At 43.6% G+C, this 14,831-nt stretch overlaps 1 protein-coding gene across 3 annotated transcripts in view; it reads right to left on the bottom strand.

Moving 5' to 3' along the window:
• The window catches only part of STAT1 (signal transducer and activator of transcription 1), a 2,295,457-nt gene that overhangs the window by 1,143,444 nt on the left and 1,137,182 nt on the right, over positions 1-14,831 (bottom strand). For all 3 annotated transcript variants that reach the window (XM_077275645.1, XM_077275646.1, XM_077275644.1), the window contains exon 18: positions 1,391-1,443. In XM_077275645.1, coding sequence (XP_077131760.1) covers positions 1,391-1,443 — 53 coding nt within the window. The remainder of the gene's footprint in view (positions 1-1,390; positions 1,444-14,831) is intronic.

Here is a 14,831-nt window from a genome sequence, read left to right as displayed (position 1 = left end):
GACGGTGTTCAAACTGTTACCAAGTTCCTGTGGACGTGGTTTATGTTGTGAGAAATAAACCTAAAAGACTGTGTTTTGATAGAAAACCGTGCCCGAGTGCGTTATTCCTATGCCATGCGAGCGTCCCCCAAGACACGTAGTAGGCGCTATGCTACAATATATATAATAGCTTTGTCGCCATAAATGGAGGGGGACCAGACACATTTCTTGCACAGGAGCCCCAAGCTGTCAGTGTCCACCCCTTCCAGTGGATTGCCAAAAATACCCTTCCATGTGATTTTATCTACCGGCCTGGTGGAACCTCGAGATGGATGGCAGGGGCCTTGAGCGCACAGCGCTTGTGAGGCTACGGGGAAAAATGGACTCAGACTACATGGGGCAGAAGGTATTGCAATCCATGTGCACTGCTGGTGGAAGAGAAGAATTCCTCGTGATAGAGAAGATAGCAAGGAGGACCCTCTACCCATACTGAGACACAGGGCTGAAGTTGTGTCCGGTACATGTGGGAAAGACGACAACCTGTGAGGCCTTATCTTGTATGCCTGTTTGCAAAGACTGCCAGTTGTTAAGTAAAAGTTTGATTATTTCCCCTAGACTGACTGCTGCCAAGGTTCCAGAAGAGGAAAACCTGGAGACAATAGAAGCCTGCAGGCCAGAAGTAAGTGTGATGTACTCCACACACTGCAGCAACCAGACGGGGACACGTGTTGTCTGTAGAGGTCAAGAGCAAGTGGGTTCGACAACTCGCCCTCGACTACTTCGTTTGGGCACCTTACACAAACATCATGCACTAAATAGCAATATTGCATCAAAATAATATAATATTCTTAGTTAACATAATTTTGACAAAAAAATGCAGGATGTTGGTTCATTTTGTTTCTGTCTTTGATTTTGTCTGTTTAGTGGCCTGTGTGAACATGCGCCTACTACTGATGAGCGAGTGTGCTTGTTACAAATCACGCAGCTGTGGCGACAAAAACATAATCTACGAGCACAACTAAAATACTTGGAGTACACCTGCGCATGCTCGGAAAACTCAAGTAACGAGCACACTCGCTCATCACTCAAGCCTACATGTTGCATGCACACCAACTTATATTCCAGTTCATGCCTTTAGGTTCTTCCTTATGGAGTCCGGCTGTGTCTGACACCCAGCTCCCTGCTGCTGCAGCTGCACAGCTGCTCCACTGTATATCACTATACAGTGATATAGAGAAATTTTAAAATGTCACCAAGAGTAGAAAGTGGAATGCCCAGATTTTTATGGTGTATGGGTAGTCTGGAAGTAATACATTTCTTACTAAGAAAATAACACATTAATCTTTACAAAATGCAAGCAAAGTAAGTATTTATGCAAACTATGTTATACTGGACATTGCTTTTATTTTACCTTGCAGAATCTAGTCCATGGAATAAAGTCATCTGTATTGGTCATATTTGTACCTGCAGATAAGAGCACAAAAATTCATGTTGAATTGATTGTGTACAGTGACTGACAAAAAAACAGACACGTGGCTGCTCATATGTGCATGAATTTGTGCCCAACAGAAATCATGCAGCATAAACAAACAAATTGCCAGACAGAGGTGAAGCATGTGGTCTTCATGTGAAACATTTACGGGTCCCCTATTCTGATTAAGCTAACTGTAGCCAGCACACGTGCATTTTGCCAAGAATTAACGTTAGTTATTTATTCATTTAGTGTTTGTGTTTCACCAGCAGTTGATATACAAACAAATAAACAAAACAAAAAAAAAATAAATAAATATGGAAATGTAAATTGGCAGCAAAAATATATTTCAAACGTCTTTCTAAAAATACAGATCATGTAAACATTTGTAATACAGAGATGTGGATGCAGACTTTCTTTAAATAATTCAGGGCTCTTTACAGACACCTTTTTCAGCGTCTCAAATGGTTTTTATTAATATTTTTCACATGGATTTCATTTTTATGTTGGGACATTTTATAGACTGATATTTATAGGTGATTTTTAACTCCTCTAAAAAAGTCAATGGAAACAACATGCATACATACGTAGAACATGACGCGAAAAAACACTGCAAAAAATGAACAAGCAGACTTTGCAATACTTAAAGGGATTGTCTAGGCATTAATATTTATGACCATCTATCCTTAGATTAAGTACCACTCTCGTATTTATTTTTAATTGCAGCACTGGTTGGGAGCTTACAATCTAAGGTGTTTGAGCATTAGGCTATGAGCACACGTTGCGGATTTACTGCGGAGCCACAGCGTTTTTTTCCGCGCAGAAACTCTGCAGATCCGCAAGTGATTTACAGTACAATGTAAATCAATGGGACAAAAAATGCTGTGCTAATGGTGCGGAAAATTCCGCACAGAAAATGCTGCGGATTAAAAGAAGGAGCATGTCATTTATTTGTGGGGATCTGCAGCATTTTTGTACCCATTCCATTATAGAAATCCGCAGGGGTAAAAACACATGACATCTGCAGTAAATCCGCACAAAATCCGCATAAAAAACGCATCAAATCCACACTTGCGTTTTCTGCCAAGAGATGCAGAATCCGCACAAAAAATTCCAGAGGCAAATCTGCAACGTGTGCACATAGTCTTATACTCACCTGCCACCGTCTTCACCTTCCATCACCGACACTTTGCTGGAGCGAGTTGGCGGTCACTTTTCAATACAACTCTATGAAAGACTCGCTCTGGCTCTCATACACTTGCACTGAGCACTTGTGACCGTTAACGCTGACTTCCGGCCAGTCAGAAGATGCAGTCACAAGATGTTGCCGTGGGATTGGAGGGGTGCCAAAAAAGATGACAGCGAGTGAGTATAAGGCTGGGGTCACATGGTCATCGATTCTCTCATGAAAGAGAATTAGGCCGACTATGCTAATATCACTCGGATCAAACTCTGTCAAGAGAGTCACCTAAGTCTGATCAGATGCTCTCGCACGATACAATGACATCCGAGTGTAGTGCTATGTTTCACACAAACTCATAGACTTTAATGGGTGCGCGTGAGTCGATAACTCATGGATACACTTGCAGCATGCTGCAATTGCTTTCTAATGATGAACTGGCATAATATAACACTGGGCTGAGTGATATCCAATAAAACATCAGATGGCATTGTATATGCTTGTGTGAGAGCCCTAAGAGAAAGGGCAGGGACCTTAGGTTAGAAGTACCACTCCGGCGTTGAAAAATAAAGAAAACGCTGGAGTAGTGCTTTAATCGTAGCTGAACAACACAGCTTCTTTCAGTGTTTAATGGCCGCTGTGGAGAACTACACCTCAGCTACAGATTACTGTTCAGCTCCATTCAATATTAACATGTGGCCATGGCCATAGCTAAAAACTGTTCAGTGGGGACACTTGGTGTTTGCCATGTTAACTTGGGTCCGCTGTACCTTGGTTAGTGCAATTGTTGGAGGCCTTGAACAGGTAAGCATCTCTACCTGTATAATGGTGTTTTTTTTTTAACTGATTTAGCATTAATAACTTAGAAAGATAACTCAAAATTTTGGTGGTAAAAATGTCATATTTTTTTCTCTGCACAATGGTATAACATTCTGTGACACACATCTGGTGTCAATATGATCACTGCACCCCTAGATTAATTAGTTGAGAGAGGAGTAGTTTGTACAATGAGGTCACTTATGGGGGTTATGTTGTTCTGGCATCTCAGGGGCTCTCAAAATAGTGAACATATAATCAATATAAAAACAGCTTTAATAATGAAATTTTAAAAACACCTACCCAGTGAAAAAAATGGTAGATACCATCAATGAAAAAAATGACCAAACACCTACAATGAACCTGCAATAAACCTAACTTGTACCTGCCTTACTGTGGAGGTTGGCACCCTAGTAGGACGATTTTTTGGCGCCCCCACTCAGCGAGGACTGTCCCTCACTCCCCTGTTAAATCCCTACCAATATAGGTGGGAAAACAATGTCATGATAGAACAGAGATGAGATGAAAAACAGTATATCAACATAAGGCCAATAAATATTTTTTGCAGGTTAACTGTAGACAGATAAATATCAAAAAGATAATAAAAGACATTTTCTATATCCAATATCATGACTGGCACTCCAAAACATGTGATGGGCCAAACACTTGTCCTAACAGATACAACAGGACATAGTAAGGTAAATAGAATCATTCATAAGCCAAATATGGAAAGTAAACCAGGAGTGACTTATGATGAACCGGAATAACCCCGACTCGTTTCCCCCCGTTGCGGTTCATCAGGAGGTTCAAGAGATAGTGTGGATGTTCAGCAAGCCGGATGCCATGATGATTGATGACAGAGCCGGCGGTCAAATGGTTGGACTTAAATAACCCCATTACGTGCTGACGTCATAATCGGCACCGCCCATCACATGGTCGGTGTTTTTTTTAACGGGTTAGATACACCATAATCCATCTGTCAGAGATATAAAGAGAAGGTCTTCACCTAGATCCAGTATGCATTCCACCGAACAATTCCGGAATATCACTTCCAGACGCTCGATATAGTTTGAGCTCCATTGTGTGGAACGCAGAAGCCGGTCTATCATCACTTCCGGTGGCGCGATTACGCATCACTTAAGGTCGCGTCTCCTAATACCCGATGTCTATTAAATTTGTGGGTTCCAGCTTGTGGAACGCATTCCAATGTCACACCTCCTGCCTTCATTGGATAAACTGTTTCTCTTGTCTAAACTTAAAGCACACAATAATCATATTGGCAGGAATAACCGCAGTGCATTAAGACTGTGGTCGACCATATGAGGGGAAATTGATCCCCTATTTTATACCCTCGTCTTTTAGCCTGCATATTGCTGATACTCAAATGAGATTAAGAAATGAATAACGTAGGACCCACACTATCTCTTGGACCTCCTGATGAACCGCAACGGCGGGGAAACGCGTCGGGGTTATTCCAGTTCATCATAAGTCACTCCTGGTTTACTTTCCATATTTGGCTTATGAATGATTCTATTTACCTCACTATGTGCTGTAGTACCAGTTAGGACAAGTGATTGGTGCATCACGTGTTTTGGAGTGCCGGTCATGATATTGGATAGAGAAAATTTATTTTATTTTTTTGATATTTATCTGTCTACAGTTAACCTGCAAAAAATATTCATTGGCCTTATGTTGATATACTGTTTTTCATCTCTGTTCTATCATGACATTATTTTCCCACCTTTATTGGTAGGGATTTAACAGGGGAGTGAGGGACAGTCCTCGCTGAGTGGGGGCGCCAAAAAATCGTCCTATTAGTCTGCCAACCTCCACAGTAAGTCAGGTACAAGTGAGGTTTATTGCAGGTTTATTGTAGGTGTTTGGTCAATTTTTTCATTGATGGTATCTACTATTTTTTTCACTGGATAGGTGTTTTTAAAATGTCATTATTAACCCCTTAAGCCCCGAGGGTGGTTTGCACGTTAATGACCGGGCCAATTTTTACAATTCTGACCACTGTCCCTTTATGAGGTTATAACTCTGGAACGCTTCAACGGATCTTGGCGATTCTGACATTGTTTTCTCGTGACATATTGTACTTCATGTTAGTGGTAAAATTTATTCGATATAACTTGCGTTTATTTGTGCAAAAAACGAATATTTGGCGAAAATTTTGAAAATTTCGCAATTTTCCAACTTTGAATTATAATGCCCTTAAATCACAGACATATGTCATGCAAAATACTTAATAAGTAACATTTCCCACATGTCTACTTTACATCAGCACAATTTTGGAACCAAAATTTTTTTTTGTGACGGAGTTATAAGGGTTAAAAGTTGACCAGCAATTTCTCATTTTTACAACACCATTTTTTTTTAGGGACCACATCTCATTTGAAGTCACTTTGAGGTGTCTATATGATAGAAAATACCCAAGTGTGACACCATTCTAAAAACTGCACCCCTCAAGGTACTCAAAACCACTCTGAAGAAGTTTATTAACCCTTCAGGTGTTTCACAGGAATTTTTGGAATGTTTAAATAAAAATGAACATTTAACTTTTTTTCACACAAAATTTATTTCAGATCCAATTTGTTTTATTTTACCAAGGGTAACAGGAGAAAATAGACCCCAAAAGTTGTTGTACAATTTGTCCTGAGTACGCTGATACCCCATATGTGGGGGTAACCCACTGTTTGGGCACATGGCAGAGCTCGGAAGGAAAGGAGCGCCATTTGACTTTTCAATGCAAAATTGACTGGAATTGAGATGGGACGCATGTTGCATTTGGAGAGCCCCTAATGTGCCTAAACATTGAAACCCCCCACAAGTGACACCATTTTGGAAAGTAGACCCCCTAAGGATCTTATCTAGATGTGTGGTGAGCACTTTGACTCAACAAGTGCTTCACAGAAGTTTATAATGCGGAGCCGTAAAAATAAAAAATCATATTTTTTCACAAAAATGATCTTTTCGCCCCCAATTTTTTATTTTCCCAAGGGTAGGAGAAGAAATTGGACCCCAAAAATTGTTGTGCAATTTGTCCTGAGTACGCTGATACCCCATATGTGGGTGTAAACCATTGTTTGGGCGCAGGGCAGAGCTCGGAAGGGAAGGAGCGCCATTTGACTTTTCAATGCAAAATTGACTGGAATTGAGATGGGACGCCATGTTGCGTTTGGAGAGCCCCTGATGTGCCTAAACATTGAAACCCCCCACAAGTAACACCATTTTGGAAAGTAGACCCCCTAAGGAACTTATCTAGATGTGTGTTGAGCACTTTGACCCAACAAGGGCTTCACAGAAGTTTATAATGCAGAGCCGTAAAAATAAAAAAATCATATTTTTTCACAAAAATGATCTTTTCGCCCCCATTTTTTTATTTCCCCAAGGGTAAGATTAGAAATTAGACCACAAAAGTTGTTGTGCAATTTGTCCTGAGTACGACGATGCCCCATATGTGGGGGTAAACCACTGTTTGGGCGCATAGCAGAGCTCGGAAGGGAAGGAGCGCTATTTTACTTTTCAATGCAAAATTGACTGGAATTAAGATGGGATGCCATGTTGCGTTTGGAGAGCCCCTGATGTGCCTAAACATTAAAAACCCCCACAAGTGACACCATTTTGGAAAGTAGACGCCATAAGGAACTTATCTAGATGTGTTTTTAGAGCTTTGAACCCCCAAGTGTTTCACTACAGTTTATAATGCAGAGCCGTGAAAATAAAAATTCTTTTTTTTTTCACAAAAATGATTTTTTAGCCCCCAGTTTTGTATTTTCACAAGGGTATCAGGATAAATTGGACCCCAAAAGTTGTTGTCGAATTTATCCTGAGTACGCTGATACCCAATATGTGGGGGGGAACCACTGTTTGGGCGCATGACAGAGCTCGGAAGGGAAGGAGCGCCATTTGGAATGCAGACTTAAATGGATTGGTCTGCAGGCGTCACGTTGCATTTGCAGAGCCCCTGATGTACCCAAACAGTACAAACCCCCCACAAGTGACCCCATATTGGAAACTAGACCCCCCAAGGAACTTATCTAGATGTGTTGTGAGAACTTTGAACCCCCAAGTGTTTCACTACAGTTCATAACGCAGAGCCGTGAAAATAAAAAATCTTTTTTTTTTTTCACAAAAATGATTTTTTAGCCCCCAGTTTTGTATTTTCACAAGGGTATCAGGATAAATTGGACCCCAAAAGTTGTTGTCCAATTTATCCTGAGTACGCTGATACCCAATATGTGGGGGGGAACCACTGTTTGGGCGCATGACAGAGCTCGGAAGGGAAGGAGCGCCATTTGGAATGCAGACTTAAATGGATTGGTCTGCAGGCGTCACGTTGCATTTGCAGAGCCCCTGATGTACCCAAACAGTACAAACCCCCCATAAGTGACCCCATATTGGAAACTAGACCCCCCAAGGAACTTATCTAGATGTGTTGTGAGAACTTTGAACCCCCAAGTGTTTCACTACAGTTCATAACGCAGAGCCGTGAAAATAAAAATTCTTTTTTTTTTTTCACAAAAATGATTTTTTAGCCCCCAGTTTTGTATTTTCACAAGGGTATCAGGATAAATTGGACCCCAAAAGTTGTTGTCCAATTTGTCCTGGGTACACTGATACCCAATATGTGGGGGGGAACCACTGTTTGGGCGCATGACAGAGCTCGGAAGGGAAGGAGCGCCATTTGGAATGCAGACTTAAATGGATTGGTCTGCAGGCGTCACGTTGCATTTGCAGAGCCCCTGATGTACCCAAACAGTACAAACCCCCCACAAGTGACCCCATATTGGAAACTAGACCCCCCAAGGAACTTATCTAGATGTGTTGTGAGAACTTTGAACCCCCAAGTGTTTCACTACAGTTTATAACGCAGAGCCGTGAAAATAAAAATTCTTTTTTTTTTCACAAAAATGATTTTTTAGCCCCCAGTTTTGTATTTTCACAAGGGTAGCAGGAGAAATTGGACCCCAAAAGTTGTTGTCCAATTTGTCCTGAGTACGCTGATACCCAATATGTGGGGGGGAACCACTGTTTGGGCGCATGACAGAGCTCGGAAGGGAAGGAGCGCCATTTGGAATGCAGACTTAAATGGATTGGTCTGCAGGCGTCACGTTGCATTTGCAGAGCCCCTGATGTACCCAAACAGTACAAACCCCCCACAAGTGACCCCATATTGGAAACTAGACCCCCCAAGGAACTTATCTAGATGTGTTGTGAGAACTTTGAACCCCCAAGTGTTTCACTACAGTTTATAACGCAGAGCCGTGAAAATAAAAATTCTTTTTTTTTTCACAAAAATGATTTTTTAGCCCCCAGTTTTGTATTTTCACAAGGGTAGCAGGAGAAATTGGACCCCAAAAGTTGTTGTCCAATTTGTCCTGAGTACGCTGATACCCAATATGTGGGGGGGAACCACTGTTTGGGCGCATGACAGAGCTCGGAAGGGAAGGAGCGCCATTTGGAATGCAGACTTAAATGGATTGGTCTGCAGGCGTCACGTTGCATTTGCAGAGCCCCTGATGTACCCAAACAGTACAAACCCCCCACAAGTGACCCCATATTGGAAACTAGACCCCCCAAGGAACTTATCTAGATGTGTTGTGAGAACTTTGAACCCCCAAGTGTTTCACTACAGTTTATAACGCAGAGCCGTGAAAATAAAAATTCTTTTTTTTTTCACAAAAATGATTTTTTAGCCCCCAGTTTTGTATTTTCACAAGGGTAGCAGGAGAAATTGGACCCCAAAAGTTGTTGTCCAGTTTGTCCTGAGTACGCTGATATCCCATATGTTGGGGTAAACCCCTGTTTGGGCACACGGGAGAGCTCTGAAGGGAAGGAGCACTGTTTTCCTTTTTCAACGCAGAATTGGCTGGAATTGAGATCGGATGCCATGTCCCGTTTGGAGAGCCCCTGATGTGCCTAAACAGTGGAAACCCCCCAATTATAACTGATACCCTAATCCAAACACACCCCTTACTCTAATCCCAACAGTAACCCTAACCACACCCCTAACCCAGACACACCCAACCCTATTCCCAACCGTAAATGTAATCCAAACCCTAACCCTATCTTTAGCCCCAACCCTAACCCTAGCCCCAACCCTAACTGTAGCCCCAACCCTAGCCCCAACCCTAACCCTAATGGGAAAATGGAAATAAATACATTTTTTTTAATTTTTTTATTTTTCCCTAACTAAGGGGGTGATGAAGGGGGGTTTGATTTACTTTTATAGCGGGTTTTTTAGCGGATTTTTATGATTGGCAGCCGTCACACACTGAAAGACGCTTTTTATTGCAAAAAATATTTTTTGCGTTACCACATTTTGAGAGCTATAATTTTTCCATATTTAAGTACACAGAGTCACATGAGGTCTTGTTTTTTGCGGGACGAGTTGACGTTTTTGTTGGTAACATTTTCAGACACGTGACATTTTTTGATCGCTTTTTATTCCGATTTTTGTGAGGCAGAGTGATCAAAAACCAGCTATTCATGAATTTCTTTTGGGGGAGGCGTTTATACCGTTCCACGTTTGGTAAAATTGATAAAGCAGTTTTATTCGTCGGGTCAGTACGATTACAGCGATATCTCATTTATATCATTTTTTTATGTTTTGGCGCTTTTATACGATAAAAACTATTTTATAGAAAAAATTATTATTTTGGTATCGCTTTATTCTCAGGACTATAACTTTTTTATTTTTTTGCTGATGATGCTGTATGGCGGCTTGTTTTTTGCAGGACAAGATGACGTTTGCAGCGGTACCATGGTTATTTATATCTGTCTTTTTGATCGCGTGTTGTTCCACTTTTTTGTTCGGCGGTATGGTAATAAAGCGTTGTTTTTTGCCTCGTTTTTTTTTTTTTTTTCTTACGGTGTTTACTGAAGGGCTTAACTAGTGGGCCAGTTTTATAGGTCGGGTCGTTACGGATGCGGCAATACTAAATATGTGTACTTTTATTGTTTTTTTTATTTTATTTAGATAAAGAAATGTATTTATGGGAATAATATATATATTTTTTTTTCATTATTTTGGAATATTTTTTTTTTATTTTTTTTTACACATTTGGAAATTTTTTTTTTTACTTTTTTACTTTGCCCCAGGGGGGGACATTACAGATCGGTGATCTGTCAGTTTGCATAGCACTCTGACAGATCACCGATCTGCGAGAAGTGCAGGCTGCTTCACAGTGCCTGCTCTGAGCAGGCTTCTGTGAAGCCACCTCCCTCCCTGCAGGACCCGGATCCGCGGCCATCTTGGATCCGGGTCTGGGGCCTGCAGGGAGGGAGGTAAGACCCTCGCAGCAACGCGATCACATCGCGTTGCTGCGGGGGGCTCAGGGAAGCCCGCAGGGAGCCCCCTCCCTGCGCGATGCTTCCCTGCACCGCCGGCACATCGCGATCATGTTTGATCGCGGTGTGCCGGGGGTTAATGTGCCGGGGGCGGTCCGTGACCGCTCCTGGCACATAGTGCCGGATGTCAGCTGCGATAGGCAGCTGACACCCGGCCGCGATCGGCCGCGCTCCCCCCGTGAGTGCGGCCGATCGCGTATGACGTACTATCCCGTCACCAGGAATTAAGTCCCAGGTCACCTTGACGGGATAGTACGTCAAACGGGATTAAGGGGTTAAAGTTGTTTTTATAGGGATTATATGTTCACTATTTTGGTTTAATTTTCCCTTGATTTAACTGTTTTGGTATGACCCCATCTCAGTGGCTCTCCCAGTGGGTAATGGCACCCACAAACCATAACAGTAAAATGTGCACTACAGTATGGCGCTCCTTCCAGTAGTGACATGGGGACAGTGTCACCTGGGTTAAGCTTGGGGGCGCTAACAGGGGATGTGCGCCAATAAACAGGGTCTGCGGAGACCAAAGAGCGCAGTGTACATAGGACCTTAGCTTAACTGGCCATATGATCACATGGGCGGAGCTAGCTGGTCACATGACCACAGGGGCTGGAGCTACCATGCGCGGGGACGGGGAGCTGGACAAGAACACAGAATACAAAGGACAAAACCAATAATGTAATCAGAGAGCAAAGCCGAGGGTCAGAAGCAAGATGGGAAAGAGATAACCAGGGACAAGACAGACGAGTAAACAGAGGCAAGCCAAGGTATCAGAATACCAGGAGGAACAAATCAGTACCGAGCAGAAAGACAGAGACAATAGTCAAGGGACAAACCGGGTCATACACAGCAAAGCTCACACATGCAGAAGAACAACGATTACAGAGAGTAACCTGGGTCAGCGACCTCAAACCGAGTAGAAGGAAGTATTACTGACACTGGACCCAGGAACTACCAGCATTACTGTATTTTTCGGACTACAAGACACACTTTCCCCCCCCAAAAAAGGGGGGGAAAATGGGGGGTGCGTCTAATAGTCGCAATGCAGGCTTACCGTGGCTTCAGAGGTGCGGCGGCAGAGGTGTGGCGGCAGAGGTGCGGGGATGAGGAGGCGCAGTGAGCGGGGTCCCTTTCCCCGGTGAGGTGATGCAGCAGCCCAGTAATGCAGCCGAGCCGGGTGAATCCTGTTGTTACCGGTGGTGGCGGCCATCTGTCATGTCGGACGCTGTTCAGACCAGGTCGTCCGACAGACAGCGGTAATTCCGCTTTTGACCACTATTTACTCATTGGCGTCTGCTAGATTTTGTCTAGCTGTTCCGGGGTTAATTTACCTGATCCTCGGATTGGAAGCTGGGCCATTTCCATGGCCTTTAAATAGTTCTCCTGATCATTGGGTGTCGCCGATTATAGCTTCTGTCTTGAGTTGTTATCTCGGTCTGGAGTGGAGAGCTGGTGGTTGGAGATTCGTTGCTGGTGGTGTATATTCCTTCGCCTTATTTACTCCTTCCTATATTTGTGTTTATTTTGCCCTGCACATTTATAGTGTATTCCTGAGTGTCTGCGGCATGGTGTATATTTTCCTTTATCCTTGTCTGTGCTAACTGTGGGTATTTAAGTATTACCTCTTCACTGGGTGGTGGGTGGAGGTTTCAGTCTAGGGCTGAGCTCAGGAGTTAGGGTGAGGTTCGAGGCCTGAACATGCACACCATCAGTGTAAACTTCAGGTAGAGGGTTGTTGTGAATTCCATCTGGGCTCCCTCTGGTGGCCTTTAGCGATACTGCGGGTCAGCTGCCTCATTTCCTGCTATGCTGGTTCCTATTTAACTCCACCTGGACCTTTACTTGTGGCCTGCTGTCATTGTATTCAGTACTGGTTCTGACCCCTCCTGGATTTTCCTGGTGACCTGTCTATTTCTGAGAAGCTAAGTCTTGCTAGTTCTTTTTGCTCATTGTTTCCTTGAAAATGTTTCTCAGTATATGATGTGTTCAGTCCAGCTTGCTTATATGTGATTTTTCGCTTGCTGGAAGCTCTGGGGAGCAGAGTGCGCCCCTCACATCATGAGTCAGTGTGGGGGTTCTTGTACTTTCTGCGTGGTTAGTTTTTGATAGTTTTTGTACCGACTGCACAGATCCCTGCTATCTTCTGTCTATTTAGTGTTAGCGGGCCTCATTTGCTTAAACCTGTTTTTCATTCCTACGTTTGTATTTTCCCCTTAACTCACCGTTATTATTTGTGGGGGGCTGCCTAAACTTTGCGGTTATTTCTCTGAGGCAAGTGAGGCTTTGCCTTCTCTCTAGGGGTAGCCAGTTTCTCAGGCTGTGAAGAGGCGTCTAGGTTTTTAGGTAACGCTCCACGGCTGCCTTTAGTGTGTTTGGATAGGATCAGTATTGTGGTCGGTATAGTTCCCACTTCCCCGGAGCTTGTCCTATTATTCAGGTTTACCTATCAGGTCAGTTTGGTGATCCTACCACTGGATCATAACAGAGGGTCAGTCAGGATTTCCCTAGTCTTACAGAAATTCCAGGAGCCCGGGTTATTAGCTCTCGCTCACTAAGTCTCTCCCTGACATTATAATCGGCCCAACAACAACAAAAAAAAAAAAGGGGTTTCTTTTTTTTTTTTTTTTGTCATGGATCCCATGACTTCCATAACCCGCCAGTTGGAGGCGCTGTCCCTACAGGTCACTGAGTTGAGGGGGGCAGTGCAGCAACAGGGACTAGCAGTGTCCAATGTGCAAGCTGGAGCGACAGGAAGAGTTACTGAGCCTAAATTTCCGTTGCCTGAAAAATTTGCTGGGGAACGCAGTAAAATTGTTTCTTTTCGTGAAGCTTGCAAACTATATTTCCGTATGCGCCCGATATCTTCGGGTAATGAGGCTCAGCGTGTGGGCCTGGTGTTGTCATTGTTAAGCGGGGATCCCCAAGCATGGGCGTTTTCTTTGCCATCTGATTCTGTGGCATTTGTCTCTGTGGAGAGTTTTTTTTCTTCTCTTGGGAAAATCTACGATGAACCTGACAGAATGGCTCTGGCAGAATCTAAGATACGCCAGGGGGAGCGAGTAGCAGAGGATAACTGTTCTGAATTCTGCCGCTGGGCGATCGATACCCAATGGAATGATCCAGCATTGCGGAGTCAGTTTATACATGGGATTTCTGGAAGGGTTAAAAAAGCCCTTCTGATGTACGAGACTCCTACTTCTCTGGATTCCGCTATGAGTCTGGTTGTCCGCATTGATCGCCGTTTGCGTCAGGGGGAGCATGAGACACCGCCTATGGGAGAGGGTTTAGGTTCACGTGAGGTTGCTGCAGGTGAGCCCACGGAGCCTATGCAAATCGCAGGGGTGTCACATGTCAAGCATCGAGTCCCTGAGCTCAGGAAGCAGGGAGCCTGCTTTTACTGTGGTAAAACTGGTCATTTTATTAACATCTGTCCTCTGCTGCCTAAGAAAAACGCAACGGCGGAAAACTTCTGAGCTCAGAGGGTGTGGAGGAGACCAGTCTGAACTTATGTATATCCTCCATGATGGTTTCTCAGTGCATACTCCCTGCTAAGGTTTTTGTTGCTGGCAGTGAGCTGCCAATTACTGTTTTTGTGGATAGTGGTTCATCTCATTGATGAGGGGTTTGCACACACAGCAGGTTTTAGGATTGAAAAACTGTCTCATCCTATCCACGTGGTCACCATCAATGCTGCTCCTCTCTCTCAGGGGGAGATTACTGAATTTGTGGCTGAGGTGAAACTCCACATTGGAGTTCTACATTCTGAGCGGGTTACATGTAAGGTGCTCAGGAATCTTCCTGCTCAGGTGGTTTTGGGTTTTCCTCGGTTGTCCATGCACAACCCGGTAATTGACTGGAAAACTCAGGACATAATTCGGTGGAGCGAGCTCTGCCAGGAGAATTGCCTGGCCACATGTGTGGCTGCGGTGACTTCAAGCGTTCCGGAGTCACTTCAGGATTTTGTGGATGTGTTCTCTGAGAAGGGTTGTTCAGAGTTGCCGCCACATCGTCCTTATGACTGTTCTATCAGGTTTA

Source organism: Ranitomeya variabilis, chromosome 7, assembly GCF_051348905.1.
Source record: "Ranitomeya variabilis isolate aRanVar5 chromosome 7, aRanVar5.hap1, whole genome shotgun sequence".
Lineage (NCBI taxonomy): Eukaryota > Metazoa > Chordata > Amphibia > Anura > Dendrobatidae > Ranitomeya > Ranitomeya variabilis.
The sequence above is the reverse complement of the archived record's forward strand: the minus strand, read 5'-3'. Positions and strand labels throughout refer to the sequence as shown.